The sequence below is a fragment of the Carettochelys insculpta genome, chromosome 1 (assembly GCF_033958435.1).
Source record: "Carettochelys insculpta isolate YL-2023 chromosome 1, ASM3395843v1, whole genome shotgun sequence".
Lineage (NCBI taxonomy): Eukaryota > Metazoa > Chordata > Testudines > Carettochelyidae > Carettochelys > Carettochelys insculpta.
In genome coordinates, this window is record NC_134137.1 from 47,648,967 (window position 1) to 47,671,559 (window position 22,593).

At 43.7% G+C, this 22,593-nt stretch overlaps 1 protein-coding gene across 3 annotated transcripts in view; it reads right to left on the bottom strand.

Annotated features, from left to right (window-relative positions):
* Window positions 1–20,577, bottom strand: part of MIPEP (mitochondrial intermediate peptidase) — a 118,418-nt gene extending 97,841 nt beyond the window's left edge. For all 3 annotated transcript variants that reach the window (XR_012644127.1, XM_074985580.1, XM_074985589.1), the window contains exons 1-5: window positions 20,292–20,577; window positions 16,353–16,526; window positions 12,697–12,785; window positions 8,535–8,621; window positions 6,652–6,715 (exon numbers count right to left, since the gene is read on the bottom strand). Coding sequence is in view for 2 of the 3 variants with exons in the window: in XM_074985580.1 (XP_074841681.1) it covers window positions 6,652–6,715; window positions 8,535–8,621; window positions 12,697–12,785; window positions 16,353–16,526; window positions 20,292–20,450 (573 nt within the window). In the remaining variant the exon portion in view is untranslated. The remainder of the gene's footprint in view (window positions 1–6,651; window positions 6,716–8,534; window positions 8,622–12,696; window positions 12,786–16,352; window positions 16,527–20,291) is intronic.
* Window positions 20,578–22,593: the final 2,016 nt, after the last annotated feature.

Consider the following 22,593-nt stretch of genomic DNA (forward strand, 5'->3'; position numbering starts at 1 on the left):
GCAACACACCAGCTATGTCTACACTAGCCCAAATCTTGGAAATGGTCATGCAAATGGCCATTTCGAAGATTACTAATGAGGTGCTGAAATGCATATTCGGCACCTCATTAGCATGCCAGCGGCCGTGGCTCTTCAAAATTGCCGTTTTATGCTGCCGTGTGGCTTGTCCAAATGGGAGGACCCCGCCAACTTCGAAATGCCTTTATTCCTATCTGCTGATAGGAATAAGGGGATTTTGAAGTTCCCAGGGTCCTTTCAAAAACGACCCTCATGTGGATGAGCCAAATGGCAGCAAAAAGAAGCAATTTTGAAGAGCCACGGCCGGTGGCATGCTAATGAGGCACTGAATATGCATTTCAGTGCCTCATTAGTAATCTTTGAAATGGCCATTTGCATGGCCATTTTGAAGATTTGGGCTAGCGTAGACACAGCCACCTAGTGAGAAACAGAAGTCAGAATCCACGTTTCAGAGCTGAATGAATGATGATCGCAGGAGGCTCTGAAAGATCATTGCAGTTGCTGCTGTATCCATGTGGACGAAAGAAAAGATTGCTGAGCCCACTCTCCAGGGAGAGCCTTTCTAGGTCCAGGAGCAGAGGTGCCGGAAAGCCCTGCATTCTCGTTGCATCCCTGCCTGCAGTTGGTTGTGATTTACTTCAGGGAAGGAGCCCTGATGGTACCTATGTTTTCGTAGGTTGCCCCACGCAAACTGTTCCTGGTTGCTAACATTATTCCCCATGTGCGAGGTGGAAGGCAAAATGCTGGGCTAGGAGGCCTCGGAAAGCTACCTCTAAGTTCACTGAAAACCCAGAGAACTCACTGTTACTTACTTTATCCCCTTGTTTTCTAGTGTTACATCACATTACAGATACCAAGATTACATTAATATTTCTTCCTACTACAGGTTGAACTTCTATAACCTGGAACTCTCCTGTCTGGCAACATCCATAATTTGGCATGATCTTAGGCAGCTGAGCAATCACTTATGAATGTGGCCAAGTTTCCCATGGTCCCATTAGCTCTGTTTAAAGACAGCAGTCCTGGCTCTCAACATGCTGTGTTGTTATTTAGCTCTAATTTACCCCAAATGTCTTCTGAGAGCTCACTAAGCAGCTGAAGTGTTGGAAATGTGTTAGACAATATTGAACTCCCATGGTCCGACAAATTTTCTTGTCCGGCTGCAGTCAGGTCCCAAAGGATGTTGGATGAGAGAGGTTAAACCTGTATTACTTCTCCATTACGTAACTTCAGCAGGTGACAAAGGTATGCTACATGATTCGAACAAGAGAGAATGAGTCCACAAGATGATCTCAAGATACGGCTGGGCACTGGGAAAATATTTGAGAACCCTAAATCTGAAATGTACAATGCAACGTCATCCAGAAGAGATCAGAAAAGTCACTACAACTCTTACCCACCTAAATCACAAGAAAATAAGAAAATTTTAAAATAGTCTGGCCTGAGATGTTCTAAATCCTGATGTGGATAAAACAGGGACTATTTGGAAGTATTATCCATAGTTTAAAGTAATGAAAAAGTCAAGAGGTGATTAAAAAAACAAAAACCAGAAAACATTCTTATTCTAGTTCTCTGAAGTCATGCAAATATAATAGATGCATGCGTGGGCCTATGAATATGACTTCCTCCAACAGTTATTTTGTCATGAAAAGGAAAAAAAAAAAAAAGGAAATACATCCTAACTCTGTGGGGATCTATTGGAAGTTACATCTTGCAATTGATGTTCTCAGAAGGTAATTTTCTTATCTCTAAGGCCGTTTCTACACAGGCCACTTTCTTCAAAAGTGGCATGGTAATACACAGCCCGAAATATGCTAATAAGGCACGGATGCAAATTCCCTGCACCTCACTAGCATACGGTCACATGATTTGGAGTCCTGGAGACCATTCTTCCGGACTCCAAAATGCTGTGTAGAAGCGCGGCCCCCTTCAAAGTGCTGACCAGCAGTCTAGCCGCGGGTGCTTTGAAATACATGCACAACTTTGAGATTCCAGTACTCCCAAAACAAACTGGGAGTAAGGGAATCTCCAGGTTGGGCACATATTTCGAAGTGCCTGAAGCTAGACTGCTGGTCAGCACTTTGAAGTTAGCAGCTTCGAAATTTGCACGGCTGTCATTATGCTAATGAGGTGCTGCATATGCACAGCAGTGCCTTATCTGCATTTTCAAATGACCCTAGTTTACATGCCCCTTCCGAAAGGGTGGGGTAGTGTGGCCATAGCCATAGAGGAAGTGTGTAGAAAACATTCATGACACCTAGTTGGATGGGAGAACTGAGGTGTTCTCAACCTTTAAATAACTTCTTGAAAAGCATGAGACTCAAACCTAAATTTTGTGCCAGGAAGCTGAATCCAAGCAATAATGCACTGCAGACATGCAGAAAAAGCAATTTGCAGCATCCCAAAAGCTCTTCAGAAGAGATCAGAAACTCACTATAGCTGTGTCTACACTTGCATTCCTCCTTCAAAAGAGGCATGCCAATGAGGGAAACTGAAAATGCAAATGAGACACTGATTTTCATATATTGAGTTTCATTTGCATATTTTTTTCCAAAAGAGCTTCTTTCAAAAGGAAAAAAGGAGTGTAGACAGGGCTCTTTCAAAAGTAAACCCCATCTTCAAAAGAATCCTTCTGGCTAAAACGAAATAGGTCATAGAGCACAGGTTCTCACAACTAATTTGTCCTAGAATGTATTCCTTGATTAACGTTAGGAAAAACAAATACTTATGCACATACATATATCAAAATTATTGTAATTTATTCACGTAGGTGTTTTCTAATAATGAGTTTGCAAAAAACAAAACAAAAACAAAACAAAACAAAAAAAAAGAACCACACAACTCATGCACAGTTGCTTTTCTTAACTGGACCTAAACAGAATAGAAACAAAAAAGGTGCTTCACACATTCTTGCCTTTTTTCTTGTTGCTGGGTTTTGCTTTTTTGGTTGTGTTTTTAAGACTTGTTAGAGAATAAGGTCAACTGTCTCATCATTCTAGAGTCTGCTGCCTCTCCCAGTGCCCCATCTTCACTGGCCCCCATGGCCTCCATACCACCCTCACATACAGGGCTTAATTTGTCCCGTGCCGAGAATCAGTATGTTTGCTGTGAAAAGTGATGTTAAACATAGCAAGATAACTTAATTAACGAAATTACGACCTGGATGGGAGGGCTGCACTCAGGACCACAGAATGCCACCACAAAGCCAGGGAATAGAGCCTGAAGCCCCACGGCTGGAGCCTCCCCCTGAACCTGGGAAGACAAGAAACTCACCAGCTGCAGTGTGTGTCTCCAGAATAGGGAAGGGTTCAGCCACTAGTGATGGCTTTGGATACTTTGTGCAACCCCCTTTTTATCCCAACTCAGGCATTCAACCCTGGTGGCCACATTTGAGATGCACTACTTCAGAGTAACTAAGAATCTTAGGTTGCGGCACAGACGTGTGGTTTGACTCCTCCTAAAATGCTGCATTTGATTATCCTGTTATCCAGATGCTTGTTGTTCCCATCCTATGTAGGTATATTGTTTTCATTTCACAAAAATTATACCATGCAAATACAAATCAAAATGTCAGATCTTAGAGTCTAGAAGTCCTGCTTGTAACTTCCTGGAGTATAAGATGAAGGCTATAGCTACAACAGAGCACAAAGTCAATTTTAAGGCAGTAGGCTGTACAATGTGATTGTCTTCACTGCAAATACCATTAGGTCGATTTTAAGGGGCGCTAAGTTGACTTTCTCATCCTGCCCCTCCCAAGAGGTATAAAACCAAGTTCAAATTAATGGTAGTGCAGAAACAGCATTATTTTAAACTGATTTTATTGGCCTCCAGAGGTATCCCACAATGCCCACAGGTGTCCATTGTGGCCACTTTCACCACTGCTGCTCTCCAGGTGCGCAGGAATTACTTAACAGGAAGCCCAGGAATTTGAATTTATTTTCATTCTGACTAGCATGGATAGCATACAACAAAAGTGATCACATCTAGCCATCATGAGTCCTCAGGGTCACAAAAGAGACCCAGCATGGAGCCATCAGGAGACCCAGGATCTCATTTCTGTGTGGGGTCATGAATCTGTGCTGAGCATACTGCGAACCAGAAAAATAAATGGGGACATGTATGGGAAGACTTCCCAAGACATGATGGAGAAAGGGTATACCAGGCATGTTCAGCAATGCTGGATCAAAATCAAGGAGCTAGGGCAGAATTATCTGAGTGTGAAAGAAGCAAACAGGCAGTCCTGGACATCTCCCAAAACATGCTGCTTTTGCGAACAGCTTGATGCAATTCTTGGGAAGGACCCATCCTTGCCCCCAAGGATAGCATGGACTCTTCAGGAGACAATGTTCAGCTCTCTGGTGAGAGTCGAGAGGGTGAGGAGGTGGCAAAGGCCGATGAAGAGGAGGACACTGATCCTGCCACCCGGGATCTCTTCCTCATCCTGGAGCCAGTTCCCTCATTGGCACCTGATGCTCCAAAGTCCAGCAATGCTGGAGAGGGCTCTTCTGGTGAGTATATTTTTTAAACTGCTACAAGCTGGTTACAGGTTAGGTGTGGTGGATCTATGCTCCTTAGAATAGCTTTTTAATATTTCTGGGAATGGAGCGCTTTTCTTTGGCGAGCTCCATAAACATCTCAGTCAGGTACTTTTATTTTTTGCACAAGGTTTTTGGGGAGACCTGATTTATTCTGGCTTCCATGATAGAACACCTTGCCATGCCAGGAAACAGTAAGTAATGTGGCATCATAGCTCCACACAGCATTCTGGTAAATTTTCCAACCCTGGGCTAACACAGCATGAGCATATTTTCTTTTTCAATCTCTGTTATTCGTAGCAGGCTGATGTCTCTTTTTGCAACCTAGAAGCAGCATGGGAAGTTTCATTAAAGTTTGTACTCTTAACATTACTGCACCACTCCCTGGTCCTTTAAATTTCTATGGACTGCCCTGCCACACCAACCTGGCTGGCAGGCTCTCCATTTTCCCCCTAGGTACAGCTGGGGGGCTCTCCTCTCCTCCCATGCTGCTGGAGGACATTACATTTTTCCCGTTAATTCACAAATGTTATGGAGAATACAGCATGCTGCAACCACGGGGCGGGGGATGGGGACAGGGAGATGCTGGCTTTGCAAGAGTCCAAATGGGTCAAAAGGCACCTGAATCTGGCTTTTATATGGCCAAATGCACATTCCCCCACCAGTCTGTGTTTGCTCAGCCTGTAGCTGAAGCATTCCTTGAAGTGGTCCAGGGTGCCTGTGTATGACTTCATGAGGCAAGGGAGAAGAGGGTATGGAGGGTTGCAGAGTATCACTATGGCCATCTCCACATTGTCAATCTTGATTTTCTGGGAAGAAAGTCCCATTCTGGAGCTTTCTGTACACACCAGAATTTCTACCGATTTGTGTATCATGCCCCCTTCCCGACTATCGCATGTAGATTTCAGTGAAATGATCCTTGTGATCCACCAGCTCCTGTAACACCATGGAGCAGTATCCTTTGTCGTTTATGTATTCTGAGGCCAGGTGGTCCAGGGCCAAGATGGGAATGTGCAATCCACCTATTGCCCCACTACTGTTAGGAAATCCCATGCCATCAAAGCCATCTACTATTTCCTGCGTATTTCCCAGGATCACAGTCTTGCAGAGCAAACAGCCATTGATTGCCTTGGCTAGCTGGATCACTGTGCCCCCCCACTTTAGATCTGCCCAACCCAAATTGATTTCCCATTTACCAGGAGCTGTTGAGAATTGCAAACTTCCACAGAGCACTTGCCAGTCGCTTGTGAACTGTCAAAGCAGGTCTCATTTTGGTATCTCTGAGGTCCATGGTAGAGGACAGCAAATCACAAAGTTCCATGAAAGTGGCCTTGCGCAGGCAGAAGTTCTGCAGCCACTGCTGGTCATCCCAGACCTCCAAAACGATGTAGTCCCACCCATGTATGTTGGTTTCAAGTTTCAAAGGTAGTCAGCAGCTCTGCATTCCTGGTCTCCAGTCCTTCAATATCATCTAAATCATCCCTATCCACCTCATCCTCCCACTGGCTATGTCTAAAAAAATGGTCCAAAAAATGGCCCAAAATTCCTAGGGACATTTGTTTTCCAACAGCCAGGGGGGTTGGGGACATTGCACTCTGGGATGATGACATCGGACAACCACAAGAACTTGCGGTGCATTTTTTTCCCATAACACACTGGTACAAAACCCCAGAATGCAATGGGGCTGCAGGCACTGTGGGATAGGCACCCACAATGCATTGCTGATGCACTCAAACCTACCTAAGGCAATGGAAACACTATGTTAACTTTCTGCACACTCATTTTCAACTTTATAAAATCTAGCCGTAAAAAGTCAACTTCAATAATTTCAACTTTATTTCGTAATGTAGGTGCAGCCCAAGTAGCAAGGCTGTCTGGGGAGTGCAGGCTGAACTATACACCAGGAAATTCTACAGGACACTACAAATCTAGCCACTTGATAATTAACATCAAACAGGACTTTGAGAAAGCTGAGCTTCACTCACTTCCAGAGCATTCAGGAGGTAACTCAGCACAGAATTCCATTACATATGCTCTGCATTTGCTTTTAAAAGTGAGGCAAACATCTATTCAAATATTATAGACCAAAATTATTTACCTTTTCTTCATCCAAATGAATTCCACTGATTTCGAAATCAAACATAAAAAGTTCTGCCACTTTCCTAAAAATAAAATAAAACCCTGTTAAAGACTACCTCATTTCACAGCAGTCAGATTTTAGTGTGCTACATTTTCCTAATTACATTTATTTTGAGATAGAAAATAACTGATTATATATTTTATAGCTACTTTTTCTATGCACATACCCTTTTAGTAGGTTTACTCCTTTGTTTATTTGGTGAAACTGGATTTGCTTCCATGTAGACATTTTGGTGATTTGCTCTGAAAAACGTCTTAACACGCCAATTACATTAAGCTGTATAGGCTATAAAATACTTATTTCATTTATTTTCCACTCATCAGGGAAAAGCCCTTAAGCCTAGAATATCTGATTGTTTGGGGAGAAAAATCATTATCCTCACTGTGTGAGAGAAAGAAGAATGTGTCAAACAGAAATGAGTAAGCAGTAGCAAAAATATTGCTTTATAAAAACTACGTAAATGTTAAAAAAGGTGATGTCAATTTCATCCTACACATGGAAACAATTATACCACATACAACTGCCATTAATAAGAATGTTCGATTTTTATCTGAAACACCTGTAATAAGAAGACAGTCAAGCAGCTAAGCACATGTAAGCAAATATTTCCAGACTGCTCCAGATGTGATTTACATCTGAAAATTTAAATTATCTCAGATATTTCTAGATGAATGGATATGCACTCATTTTCATTCATACAAATCTAAATACATGCCACTCCCTATTTTTGTCCCTTTTCACCGTTTACATTTGTAGACTGTATGTCATAGCAGAATAGTGCAATTTGTTTGAGTTCATTTCGTTACAGGAAACAACTTATGTATGTCCTCATTTTCTAAAGATTTAAACTGTACAGCCTTAACATAGCTTTCAACTATTGACACACACTGGTTATGTCCACATGGGAAGCCTCTGTCGACAGAGGTACCTCAGCAGTATCTCTGTCAACAGACAACATCTACACATAAATGCAGCTCGAAAGAGCAAGCCACTCTGTCAACAGAGAGCAGCCAGACTGCCCTGCCCTCTCTTGACAGAACAGCTGACCAGAAGCTCCGCAAACAGGGCAGCCTGGTGAACAAGAAGTCCTCTCTGTAGACAGAAGTGTCTACAGAGGCACTCTGTCAACAAAACACCATAGATAGAGGCATTATACCTGATCGAGGAGAGGTATAACACCAATGGCTGAACAGCTGACTTTTGTGGACAAACTCTCAACTGAGTGCTTTAACTATGTAGATACTCAGCGAGTTTTGTCAACAAAAGCCCAGTTTTGTTGACAGAGGCTGCCTACATAGACAGTCATTATCTGTGTTCATCCTACTCATAACACCACCTCAACTGGCTACTGTATACATTCTCAGGCTATGTTTAGACTGCAGGTGCTATTTCTGGCTACAGAGATATGCGAAAACAGCAATGTCGTGGCTGTTCTCTGCACTCAAAATAGTGCTGCTGTTTTGAACGCAGTATTATGGATCTACTGCGTCAGAGGTGTAATGGAACTTTCAGAATAGCCTCTTATTCCGAACTTCAGTGTCTTTTGGATAGCACCAAGTTCAGAACAAGGTATTTCAAATAATTTACGACATCTGTGTTCCGCAAATGGTGTAAATTATTTAAAAAAAAAAAAAAAAAGATGCAGCCTGAATGTAGCCCAAGTGACTAAAAAACCTACAGAAAAACAGAGTTGCTCATTGTCTGGTCCATTGTGCTTTTCAGTTCTTTTACAAAAGGATGCTGAACTGTCTGTCAATTTTACACTTCAGAAATATTTCCAAGCATTTTGGGTAATAATTTATAGTATTTAAACTTCTACAATGTTAAACATTAACAAGCACCTGGTTTCTGGATCTAGAGAATCCGTAACTTCTTTATTAGCCAGCAACCGTTTCAAACTTTGACACAGCTCAATATCTGTATTTAACCTAGAGAGATAAAGATTAAAGAAATCAAGTGTTAGAAATATTTGCAGACATTTCACTTTATTAGCGTTACTAGTTCAAATGCAGAGCTTAAGCTTTTCTGACATACACTATTGAAAATCAAGGGCAAAGTTTTCAAAATGCTTTCAAGTCATAACTATGTTTCAAAACTATAAACCAAGATATATATTTATGGCTATGCAGATGCGTTTTCAGCAGGCTAACGCACGACACTGTGGCAAGCAGGAGAAAATCAAAGGACAATGGTTTATTTAAAATGTAAAGTACTGTTTCTGACAGACAGCATAATCTAATGTTTAAAATGCAGGACTGGGAGTCAGGAAGTCTATGTAATTATGTACAACTCATTTAACAAGTCCATACCTCAGTTTCTCCACTTACAAAATGGACTTTATCACAGAAGTACTCCAAGGATTAATAATTCAATGTCAGTAAAGCCAAATTGACACTGGCAGACCAGATGCTATCTCATCCTAAATCTCCTAGGCCTTACTGAACATTGATGAATGTATAGCTGGAAACCAGACTGACTAACCTGTGTTACTAAAATAGTTACTAATTATACGAATGTGGTAAGACCTTATGGAATACTTGTAGGACACTGCATGAATGAATCCTGGTTATATCTATATCCTGTGTTATAAGGTAGTATTTAAAAGTGTACTCTGTGAATACATGCGTATTTGCTAAGACTGTAAACCCCCACAGTCAGAAAAGTATTACCAAGTTGGAAACACTAGCTTACCCCAAGATATCTTCTCCCTAGTAAAAGATCTATAGACATCAGACAATCCATTGTGGGCAAAGGACTTTGTTTATGGCTTCCCCCATCCCCTTGAACAGACTGTATGTACAATCCTTTGTCCCATCACAGCTTGAATGGCAGAGGAAGGGAAAAAAAAAAAACCTGCTAGAGAACAACTGGTATATTTTCACTGCCTGGACTCTTAGGCCATGTCTACACTAGCCTCCTCCATTAGCAGGGGGGCGTGATAATGAGGGATTTCGGCAGATGCTAATGAGGTGCTGCCATGAATATGCAGTGCCTTGTTAGCATAAACGCAGCCATGCGCGATTTTAAAATGACGCTTCCGAAATGCACACCACCCATGTAAACGGGGGGCCTTTTGAAAGGACCCCAATTTCAAAAGCCCCTTCTTCCTATTTGGTTTCGGCATCTGCCGAAATCCCTCATTACCACGTGCCCTCCCAAAGGAGGGGCTAGTGTAGAGACAGCCTTGGGGCAAAGATTCCTAAACATAAGCAAGAGATTCCAAAGCTGTTTGGATCTTTTTAGCCCAAATAGACGTAAAAGCTTACCTATTATAGTAGCTTCTATTCTCTTTTGAATTTGAGATTATACCTCATTTGTGTAGGTGTACGTGCTTTATCTTTGTAAATAACGTGCTTTTTTTACCTAGTTAATAAACCATTAGTTACTTTGTTACACAATACTTTGTTACAAGCATTGCATTTGGTTTGAGATCGAAGTACAACTGACCTGGTCTAACAGGGATTGGGAGTAACCTGAATATTGTTGTGATTTTTGCCCTATAAGCTTCAGACCACTGGTCAGGACATTTACGTGGAATGTGGGAGGTACAAAAACAACATCTGCTCCCACGACTGTTTATGAAAAGTGGAACAGGTTCAACAGCTCATAGCCCAGTGGGCTAAGTTGCACTGCTGCAATGGGGAAAACCTAAGTTCAAAATTCTTTTCTCCACATCAGGCAGAGGAAGGAATTGAACCTGCTCTCCCACTAGGCTAAAGTTCACAAGAGAGAGGCACCTCTTCCCCTCACTGCTGTTGTGGGAATCTAGTCTTCCCTTCCCTTGCTTTAATCAAAACGCCTGAAAACCTAAACTAAATTTTCCAGGCCAAACTGAAATGCTTCTTTTCGACTTAAAATTTTCACAACTTTTGTCAGAAATTTTAAACTAATGTTTTCTGTTCAACTGGAAACCACCTTATTATTTTACTTAATTGTAAGTGATCACAATGTTATGTAGCACGCCAGCAGGCCTAAGGACCGTAAAGAGCAGCCTGCAGGTCTCAGAGAACAAGAGCGAAATCTTCCATTCCTGTAGTACAACCAAGAGCTCATCCTTACATTATAGCCTGTTACAGCCTTAAACCCCACAGACACACACCAGATAACCGTATCATCTCTGACACCTGCATTTGAGCTGGGAACCAGCAGACAGGGAAATCTTGACCTCAGCCTCATGAGAACACTAAGGGTGCATCTACACTAGCCTGCTACTTCGAAGTAGCCGGCACAACGTCGAAATAGCACGTGTCGCGTCTGCACGCACCGTGTGCTATTTCGACGTTGAAATTGACGTTAGGCGGTGAGACGTCAAAATCACTATTCCCACATCCGAAGATGGGAATAGCGCCCTACTTCGATGTTCAATGTCGAAGCAGGGCATGTGTAGACGATCCACGTCCCGCTATTTCAAAATAGCGGGGTCCTCCATGGCGGCCATCAGCTGAGGGGTTGAGAGACGCTCTGTCCAGCTCCTGCAGGGCTCTATGGTCACCGCATGCAGCAGCCCTTAGCCCAGGGCTTCTGGCTGCTGCTGCTGCAGCTGAGGGTCTATGCTACATGCACAGGGTCTGTACCTGGCTGTTGGCTCTGTGGATCTCGTGCTGTGCAGGGCAAGTGTGTCTGGGAGGGGCTCTTTAAGGGAGCGGCTTGGGGCTTTGCTGGCCCCTTATTTCGACGGGGAGTGCTTGTGTGTGTGGACACTCCATATTTCCTTCCGGGGTGGCTCCTTTCCTTCCTTTCGGCTCCTTTCGATGTTCCCTGTCAGTATGCGCACACCCAGTAAACAGTTAAGGGATAAAATCACTGTAAGGTCCTGCCCCTAGCTGAGTTTCAATGGAGACTTACAGCCTCAGGCATGCCTTGGGCCTCTCTCAGCTACAGCCATGCCCATGGTGGCCACTTTGGGACCAGGACTCCCCGCAAAAGAAAGAATGTAAGCATTCCAAAATGCCTCTTATTCAGTTGAATATATTCCTGTTGTGCTTTTTGCTAATGTGTATCTTGTGAATCTCTAGTAACTTGAAGTAGCTAAGATTAATAACATTTATTATCCCTAATCATCTTTGTGTTGAAGCAAATCCCATAATCCTGTTTGTCCTGGGCCTTGCGAATTGACACTTGGTAAGAAGTCCAGTCATTCACCTTGACCGGATTTCTTTCCAAGGTATTGCCTGTACAAACTGCTGGTGGAAATGACTCTCCCTCATCTTCTGTAACTGCCTCTGGAAAGCAGAGCATAATATGGCAATTTTGGAAGATCTCTTATTTAAAAAAAAAAAAAAGTAAGCCATATCAACCTTGTCTACATTATATACTCTGATATCATAATTTTATAAACCCAGCTGTCTTTATCATAAGACATGAAACTCTGATATTATTCCCAGTGTACTCAAAAACTGATTCAAATACTAATCTAAAAATAAAAGTATTTTACCAAATGAGATGTTTTAACATGAGTTTTCAGCAGAATGAACTTTCTCAAGGCTAGTAAATTAGACAGCAGAGCATTCCAGTGTTGATAGTTGATTGGATACAGTCTTAAATTTTATGTCTACATTTTGAACTTCAACGGAAGATTTCCTCCCTTTTACACCTTCCCTCTCACACTATTAGAATCCAAATGTTCAGTATGCCAAAAGAATGGGTGTTGTGTGCCTTTAGATTTGCCATTCCTAAACTATAAAGACTTCAGGGCCAGAAAATTAACTGCCAGAAATTTCAGAAAATTTAGTTTCAGTGTTTTGATGAGTTTCAGTGGCACAGACCTTCACACTAAAGTAGGCAACAAAATAGTGTTACATATGCAACTTGAAACTAAAAAAGAATGACCTTACACCAGGTACTGTAAGGGTGAATCTTTAAATAACATTTAAAAAATGACTCTGTTCTACACATAAAACCGTGAAGTCATGATAACTTTTTTGCTTATTGTTATCTGCTGGATAATGCAAAACTTTTCATACAAGTAAGCCCACATCACAGCAACATTATGAAAAATCTTACTTTTCTACCATGGTACCAATGTTTCTGCAAGCTTCTTCAGCAGCCTCTCTGAATGCAAAGCTAGGATGGGCAATTTTCACAAAGTCAGCCTGAGAGTAGGGAAAAAAAAAAAAGGAGTGTTGACGGGAAAAGATTTTCCATAATTTGAAACCTTACATGAAGATTAGTATTTAAAGAAAAGTTGGCATTTACAAGACATGGATTTGTAAACATGTACTAGCTCCATAAATAGCATTTTTGAAGTTGGCAACTCCACTCAGCTTAACACATATTTCCACTGTTACATGGAATCTTTTTCACTGAGCAGTTTCATATCAATTTGTCTTAGAGCCAGTGTCTGCTAAGAGTGTAGAAAAAGTTATTAACAGCTATTGTTTAAACTTCAATCCAAAGAAAGCACTTTCACTTAGAGGGGTTTTATTTTAATTATTTTCAGGTAGGCATGTACCTCAGAAAAATGTTCTTTCCGTTACATAAGAGGCTCCAAAAAAACAGTACCTTTGAATCTTACAGTTTAGAAAACTTCATTTTTACTTAACTCAATTTTAGAAAATAAGTGTGCTTTTTGTACCATTTTTCAAGTCAGTATAGACCATCTACCCCTAAGAAACACATTAAGAAATATCTTGAATATTGCTGCTATAGATATTACACGATTGAAAAGGGAGTTTCTGTACTTAGTTTACAATTTTATGTTAAAGCTTTAAATGTAATAAAAACCCATGAAAGACAATATCCTGAAAAACATCTCTGCACCATTTGTAGAGGAATGACTGATGCCAGCATGTTACTGCAAAAAGTGTCAGGTAACATTAACGGATCAACAGAGACTTTCTAACACCTCAATCCTTGCAAACACCCAAAAGCTCAACTTCACTCTCATGAAAGTTACACCGAAATCAATGGCATAGCTCATGTAAGGGCATGTCAGAATGTGAGTCCTTGTAGGAAAGGGCTCAAAGGCCCTACGTTGCAAACTGTTACCCACACAAATAATACTTTACAGCCAATGGGGCTATCGTAGCAATAAAACTACACGCTACACAGCTACAGTTGGAGGTAAAATCAATTATAGATATGAAATCCAGCTACAGAATTGCGTAACTGGAGCTGACTTATATAAAATTGATTTTTGCTTCCATCCATGCGGTGGGAGGTCAACAAGAGAAAGTCTCCTGTCAACTTCCCTTATTCCTCATGACTGCCAGGAGTACTGGAGCCAATGGTGGCACCATGACAGTTTGATTTAGCATCTCCCCATTAGATGCACTAAATCGAACCATGTAAGACTGACCAACAGCAAGTCAATCTCTGTAGGATGCAGGAGAGGGCCAGCAATCCCCCATCTCCAGATGCTGGATAAACAGGGACTCCTCCATGTGGATTCTGCATCTGGGACTCACAAAGCAACTTTCAGAAAGCAAAAAAGCAGTCCAGTAGCACTTTAAAGACTAAGAGAATAATTTATTAGGTGATGAGCTTTCGTGGGACAGACCCACTTCTTCAGATCATAGCCACTACAAAGGCACACATTTAGCTTTTCAGAAAGCAGTTTGGTATGCAAATTTCCAGACTGGCTGGGAGGAGGATCACTAACAGCCTACTACTGCTAGAAGGGAGGGCACACCCAGAGAGATCAGCTTTCCACCCCACAGGGCAAGGGAGAAGATTAGAACTTGACAGTGCAAAGAAAGGCTTCAGCCATTTAGACCCAAAATGCCAGATTCTCAAGGATGTTACGCATAGGTTGCGGTATGCTAAAGAGCAACGTAAATGTATAATTGCAATGGGATTGTTCTTGTTACTCATGCAAAGTGCTGTAACTAATGGGTGCTGCTACCATAAGCTGCAGAATTGTACCATGTACTGAACGTTTGGAAAGAACCACATAATGTGTTGACACTGATGTATAAGCGTGAATTGTCTGTTGCAGAAGTTTGTAATTCTGAAATGCCACCATTGTTTCCTGTAACTAGTCTTGCAACCTCTCACATGAGAAGGAACATTCCAAACCTACTGTGGGCTATGGAAGGGGAAACTGAGGCACACGGCCATTTTGGTGGTATGGCTAAATGCCAAGAGTGGAAAGCATGTGTACCTTCATTTACTGGACAGTGACTGAATTCCAAATGTTTGCTGGAGCAGCTGTATGGACTGGTGGGCAGACGGGGCAGGGCCCCGACCAGAGGGAAACTGTTTGATCTGCTGGTGCTGCAGAAGGTGTATGGGCTCCGCCTGCCCAACTTGAGAACGTGGCTGATGGACCGGGGGCCAACGCAGGGAGGCCAACCAACCTTAGGGAACTACAAGGATTTGCCTGGCTGCATCACATGAAAGGGACCAATACCCAACTTTTGACGTGGAGCCTCTCCCTGCAGGATTATTACATGCAGGTGGTACGCATCAAGGAGAGCGCCAAGGGTATAGATGATGCCCAATCACATGGGAAGGGCCTCAAACTTCCCCAGGTCACTGGCTGAGTGACCCCGCTCAGTTTGGTCTGGAAGGGGCGGGGAGATGTGATGGAGTGGGGGATATGTGTGTGTACGTGAGTGGCTCACAGAGGGTGTGGGGCTCCTGCTGAGGGTAACCCAGGCAAACAGGTGACACCTCTGGATTGCAGACTAGTTACAGGAGCCTGGAGGGTGGAGGTGGAGCCTGAGGGGTTTGAATTGGAACTGGGAGTTGGAAAGCAGTTAGTCTGTGCTGGGGCAGAGGGGGACAGAAGAGGGGGCAAGGCCCCAGGTCGGGGAGCCCCTCAGGGCTTCCTCTCCCCAACATGGATTAGACTGACTGTCCCCGCCTGCTGTACCGACTCTTCTGCAAGATGCTGTGTCCTGTCAGCTAATAAAACCCACTGTTCTCCTGCTAAGTGAGAGTCACTCCTGCCTGCAGATGGGGTGCAGAGCTTGGGGACCCCTGAACCCCATCACACAAACATATTCTTTTGTTGCATGGTTGATATAAATCTAAATTAACATAATGACTGGGATACAATATGTATTTTTAGATTTTGTTTATGCCACTAAGATCACACAACATAACCTGAAAATATCACTAGTGCAATAAATCTGTGCTACCATAAAATGTTCAAATATTAATAAAGTAAACATTTATCATATGTATTGCTAACATTATAACCTCACAACCCCATGAAGGGGTCACAACCCCCAGACCTAAGAGAGCCATCACTTCCTGGCTATAAACTGAATGTTGTTGGCATAATTAAAATGCCTAAAGTTGTCTGTACATTTCAGAGTGATCTGATTCCCAGATGTACATACTTTGTAAGTGTGGTGAGAAAAAGTAAGTCTTGCAAAAAGCAAGAATGTAAATAAAGTACTGATTTGATTTTACTGTTATTCTTCCTGTCAGATATATTTCTAAATCTCATGTACAGTTTGCTGTACAATTACAAATCACATCAAATAACTTCTGAAACTACCTATATTTTATTGAGAGCTTTTGTAACTGATTATGGTTTCCTACTAAGGAGGGTCTTTTTAATTTTCTATCCTGAAATTGGAAGGCACAATGCTGATACAGTACCTGTTTCAGCAGAGGTGTTTATAAAACAGAAATATGAGCTAAGCTAGAAACAGCCAAATAAAAAAGTAAATTTACAAGAGACTTTCAAACTTAACAATAATTCTTACCAAGTCTGCTACTCTGCACAATGCATCTGAAAGCTGATCAAAGATCATTACTGTCTGTGGCCCAGGAAGTGTAGTACATGCTTTTTGGACCAGCTCTTCTGTTTCTTGTAATGCTTTTTCTTGTGCTTCTTGAAATCCTTCTGGACAACTCAACTCTGGAACACCAAATAGACCCTAAAAAAGCACAAATTCAACATACAATGCATATACACTGGAACAGCAGACAGCAACCTTTCCGAAGCAGAGTGCTAAAATTTGACCTTTCGACCTTAGGTCTGAGTACCAGTGATACTTTTTAAAGTCACTAAGGCTGCTTCTACATGGCCAACTTACCTCAAAATAACTGCAGTTATTTCAAAATAACTTTGGCAGCATCTAAATGATGCACACACTATTTCACAATAAATTTGAAACAGCAGATGGGTTATTCGGATTCTGGTACAATTCATGACATGAAGAATAATGCCCATTTCGAAACTGCTTTTTCAAAATAGGTGCCATTAAGACACACAGTAATGCTCTTTTGAAATAAGCCATAAAAGGCTTCTAGCGCTTTGGACCACGAAATGCCTTTTCGAAATAGCTGAGTGCGATTTCAAAATGCATTTTGTTTGTGGTTGTCTTATGTCAAAATAAGATATTTCAAAACAGCCATTTCAGATATCTTATTTCGGAATACTGCTGCCACGTGGATGTAGCTTAATAGTCCTACATACAACAGCTTCAGCAATAAATTAAGATGCAGAATTTTACAGTTTTGTTGGTTGTTGGTAACTTTAGCTCGTCTTTTGTTAATCCATAGGCAGCACGGTTTGGAGCAAGCTCCTAGCTGCATGGGGGAGGAGGGATGGGTCTGAGCTCCTGCCTCATACGACAATGAAAATTGGCTCACATACCACTCTTGGCACCTGTGCTGGGGGCTGCTGACCGCTGCACTAGAATATCTAATTTTTAATTGCTCAGTTTCAGATATACACTAAATTGACAAAAATCAGACTGAAACACTTATTTATAACATCATCTATGCTAGAACTCGGACATTTCCATTAATCAGCATACAAATGACTTTTGCAGTGTATGTGAAAAAGTTACTTTGATTTGTAATGATTGGAAGTAAGTGTCTGATACAAACATTCTCAAATGTTCTGTTTCTAGGCATTTGGGTGCTACAAAATCTTGGAGAGCTACTTTTATGCTATAAAGTAAACTGTTAGTAGCCTGGAAATATAGCACTTCTTTGTGTTACAGATGTGAGGTACAATTTCCAAAACAGTCTAAGGTTATGTCTATAATAGACACAGAAGTTGACCACTGATAGGCAATTTTAGCTACACGAATTGCATAGCTAAAATCAATTCATCTGCAGCCGACTTCCATATCTGTCCACACGGAGGAAGGATGATGGGAACATTTCTCCCATTGACCTTCCTTATTCCTCAGCTCTCATGAGAAGTACAGGGGTCAACGTTGACCCCGGGGAGCATCATTTCTCACATGTACAAAATTAAATCCCAGAAGATCGACCCTCAGCAGGTTGATCTACTGTTGCAGTGTGGCTCTACCCTAAGTGACTTAGGAGACTAGACAGAAGTCATTTTTAAGTTATATATGTTATTAAGCCCAAATCCTTCTAGATTCCAAATTCCTTTGTAGGTCTGGGCCTTGGAACCTTGAAAGCACCCAATCGTGCTGAAAATGGGACTTAGGCTCTAAAATCTTAAGATATTTTTGAAAATTTTAAACTTGTTGGCAGCAACTTCAACTGCCTGACTTTGAACTTCAGGGAAGAAATCTGTCTTTAGCATTGGTACACTGCACAGCGTATGTGGGCACTACTAAAAACAAAACAGTAATAGAAAAATGAAGAACAACGTTAGTGGGATCTAGTCTTCCAGTTTCTTAATTCCAGGTAATTCAGCATTATAGCTCACTACTCAAAATCTATGACAGGGCTCTCTAACAAAAAAGAACATCTTATCAAAAAGAAGAAAAATCAGAAGGCCTGGTGGCAACACTCCATAGATAAATGTTTCCCTGTAACAGTCAATATATCAGTTAAAGAAAAACTTGTATATGAAAGGATGAAGCAGCAGACAAAACAAATTTGTTCCATTTCCAAAATATCACAACCATTTACTGACAAAGTGGGTCTTTGCCCACAAAAGCTTATGCTCCAATATATCTGTCAGTCTATAAGGTGCCACAGGACTTCTTGTTGTTTTTGCAGACACAGACAGAAACACAGCTACCCCTGTGATACAGCCATGTCAGAATAACCTTCAAAAACCTTTGTCTACTGTCTCTCAAGGAAGGATTGTCCAGTCTACACTGCCACCTAAGTCAATAAAGCTTACATTGCTCCAGGTGTGTGAAAAAAACCATCTCCAAGCGACACAAGTTACATCAACATAAGCCTTGTCCACACTGGCACTATTTCAGTAGCAGGCACTCTCCCACCAACACAGCTTTCATCTTGCATTGAGGTGGAGTAAATATACAGATGGGAGAGTGCTCTCCCATCAGAGCTGCTCATCCCCATCAGCTACACAGACATATTAGCACAATCGTGTAGACTAGCTGTAAGGGTCAGCAAAACTCTCTCCCACCATTGTTGTCGTAGATTGACTTCCTTAAAGTACTGTGATGATGCATTAGTACAGCATTTTAAGTACAGGTGAAAACAGTGAGAAGTCCCGTGGCACATTATAGACTAACAGATATATTGCAGCATAAGCTTGTGTGAGCAAAGACCATCTTTGTCAAATACATGTGCGTGAAGTAGTAACTAAGTAGTAAGTAATGGGTAAATTTAGGGCTAGATTACGCCCCTAAATACAATGCACATCGAATGTGTGGTGATTTCACCCTTCAACATCCCCAAGGTGCAGGCTGTACTTCCAACTCCTTGTCTCGGGAAGATCACAGGAGCAATCTTGGACCCTTACTGGATGAGATTCTGTGCGCCCTACTGAGGTTGGGGGCAAAGGGCAGTATCATTCCTGGACTCCTGGGCAGTGTTCCCCCTAAGTTGTTTGTTTGTGTAGCTGCTCCGGAGAGACTCAAAAGCCTCCCAGTTAATTAGGAGAGCTGCCACTGCTGGCTTTTCGCTTCTATTGGGGCTGCACACTCACACGGGCTTCCGTGCACGCAGAATGATAATGCACGTAGATGGAAGAACAGCCACACACGGCTGGAAAAGCTTAGGCGGAACAGAAGAGAGGGGCACCAGGGGCCTGGCTCCAGGAAGGGCAGATGGTTGGGGGCGCTTGGGGCAGCCAACCCTCAGCCCCACCCAGCCCATGCCATGCTGCGCCCCTATCCAGCCTCTAGAAACAACAAGCAGTCCTGCGGCACCTGACAGACTAACAGATATTTTGGAGCATAAGCTTCCGTGGGCAAAGACCCGCGGGTCTTTGCCCACGGAAGCTTATGCTCCAAAATATCTGTTAGTCTGTCAGGTGCCGCAGGACTGCCTGTTGTTTTTGCAGACACAGACTAACTCCGCCACCTCTCTGACACCACCCAGCCTTTCGCGCCCGCTGCAGCCCGCCGGCCCAGCGCCCGCTGTCACCACTGCGCAACGACCAGGCGCTCCGGGCTCCTTCGGACCGTCTCACCCGGGGTCAAGTTACCCCCAGCGCCCGCCCCGCCCGCCGCCGAAAGTCACATCTGAGCACCGCGGCCCCTTCCGGCCTTCGGCTCTCGCCAACCAAACCGGCCCCGCGGCCGCCGAAGGGACTGGACAGGCCCCCAATGCCCCGCCGAGCGCCCGGCGCCGACATGCCTCGGGCGGCTCTCGGCCGGCGGCAGAGCGGAGATCCCAGCGCGCCTCCGGCTGGCGGCAGCGGGCGGGCCGCGGGCCTCGGGCCTCCCCCGCCTCAGCAGTCCCGGGCCCGGCAGGGGGCCAGCGCGCACGCCCCTCCCCTCCCCTCCCCTCACCGTGCTCGGGCCCGTCGGCCGGGAGCGCTGCTGCTTGGCATCGAAGGCGGCGCCCACCGGGGCCCAGCTGGTGCTGACCCGCCGCCTGCCCGCCGCCGCCCAGCCCCGCACGGCGCGGCCCAGGGCCGCCGGCAGCGCCCGCCCGCACCCGGACAGCATGGCGGGGATAGGGGTGGCCGCACTCGCAGGCAGCTCCCGCCGTCAGCGCCGGGACCTCCCCGTTCCGGCTACCGCTGAGGGGAGGCCGCGACCCCGGCGCGTCCCGCCCAGCGGGAGGAGGAACCGGAGGGGGCGGGGCTGCAGAGAGGGCAGGCGGGAGGCCGCGTATCGCTGGATGCCGGCGAGGCCTTTGCCCTCATGCTGCCCGCGCGGCGGCTGGGGAGGAGCCCCCCCACCTCTGCACATGCCCTGAGTGGGTTTCTTCCACTGGCGGGTGAGGGTGAGCCGGGTCGCACGGAACGGCTGGGTTAAAATGTGTTGTAAACTGGCCTCGGGCAACCGCCACTCTCAGGTCTTGGGAGCGGATTTTGAAAAACGGTTTCGCATTAGCACCACTCAGCCCATGCTGGCAGCCACGGGAGGCATCGAGTAGGACGGGCCCTTAAATCTATTTCTAAGAAGTATTCCCTAGCTTGGTCTTTCTGTGGCGTACGCTTCGCTTCCCATCAAACCCAGGTACCAGTAAGTTGTACTTTAAAGTCCAGTTAGTCTTTGCTTCACCTCAATCTTGCGATATCGTTTTTCCTTATGGTACGATATTGATATCAGAAATGTGGATGCAGGAAACTGAATGTATTGTTATTTCTCTGAAAGGAAAGGACATCACTTTATTTGCCATTTCTTGTGCTATTTTTTGTCTATACAGAGAACCAAAAAAAAAAAAAGCAAGAAATACTGACATCAAATGGGATTTTTTTTTCTGTCCTCTTGTACTGATAAATTAAATTCATCTGGTGAAGTGGGTCTGTCCCATGAAAGCTCATCACTGAATAAATCATTTTGTTAATCTTTAAAGTGCTACATTTCTACTGCTTTGGTTTGTTGGAGTACAGAGTAACACAGCTACCTCTCTATTACTAGTTTTTGTTATTTTAGGTATTTTACATTTGGGCCTTAACAACTTAAGAGAGCTGCTCTCATCATTTTTAATCTCCTTAAATCTGTAGCAACAGTAGATGTTGGCCATAAATTGGACCTTGTTATTTTTCATTGCAGTTGTGCAAAAGTGCAAGTATATCATATCTAGCACATTTATCCAACATTGCTCAGATCATTATGGGCTCCAGTGGCACCATTTCAAAATAGCACTACACTATGGACCCCAAAATGCTATTTTGAAATAGCTGGGTGCTGTTTTGAAATGCATTTTGCATGTGACTGTGTTATTTTGAAATAAGATATTTCAAAATAACGCATTTAGGCTTTTTGTGTAAGTAACGGATGCTGCTGGAAAATCTGCCCAGTAACCAGGAAGAATGACAAAGGGCATGTGGTCAGTTTGAACATTTACGTAAGGATTTAACACAGAGACACTGATTGCTGTCTGCCTGAGTGGCAGCCTGTGTCTGTGCCTCGTTGGGTGAAAGCAAGTCTAGCATGTTAGTGCTCTTGGATCTGGGAAAGTGGGAGTAGCTCTGTTATAACTGAAGAAAATCCAAAAAGGAGAAGACACAAAACCTGTCCCACTTACTTACACTGATCCTGTCCTTGTTGGAAGTGTTCCTGATAGCGAGATCCTGAACAGTGGCTCCTGGTGACAGTTCTTGGTTTGAGTGTCAGGGGTCTTTGGGTAGTCTGGTACCCTCCCCTTGGTTCCAGCATGGGTACAGTATTGTATTTATAGCCTTTATATACTTGTCCACTCTTATTATAGGAGGTTCAGGTTTCGTGTCTCTGTTTTAAACTCTCTGAATGGTTTGTTAATAAAACTCTTTAGCTATATCTACATGTGTATGCTACATCGAAATAGCTTATTTCGATGAATAACATCTACATGTCCTCCAGGGCTGGTGCCGTCGACGTTGGGCAGCACTACATCGAAGTAGGCGCTGCAGGGGAGCGTCTACATGCCAAAGCGGCACACATCAAAATAAGGGTGCCAGGAACAGCTGCAGACAGGGTCACAGGGCGGACTAACACTTCCGGGGCAACAGCTAGCCGCTCCCTTAAAGGGCCCCTCCCAGACACACTCAGCCTGCACAGCACACGGTCTGCAGAGCCACAGGCACGCACACCCATCGAAGCAGTATGGACCCCCAGCAGCAGCAGCAGCAGCCGCCAGAGGTCCACGCAGCCGCCCCTG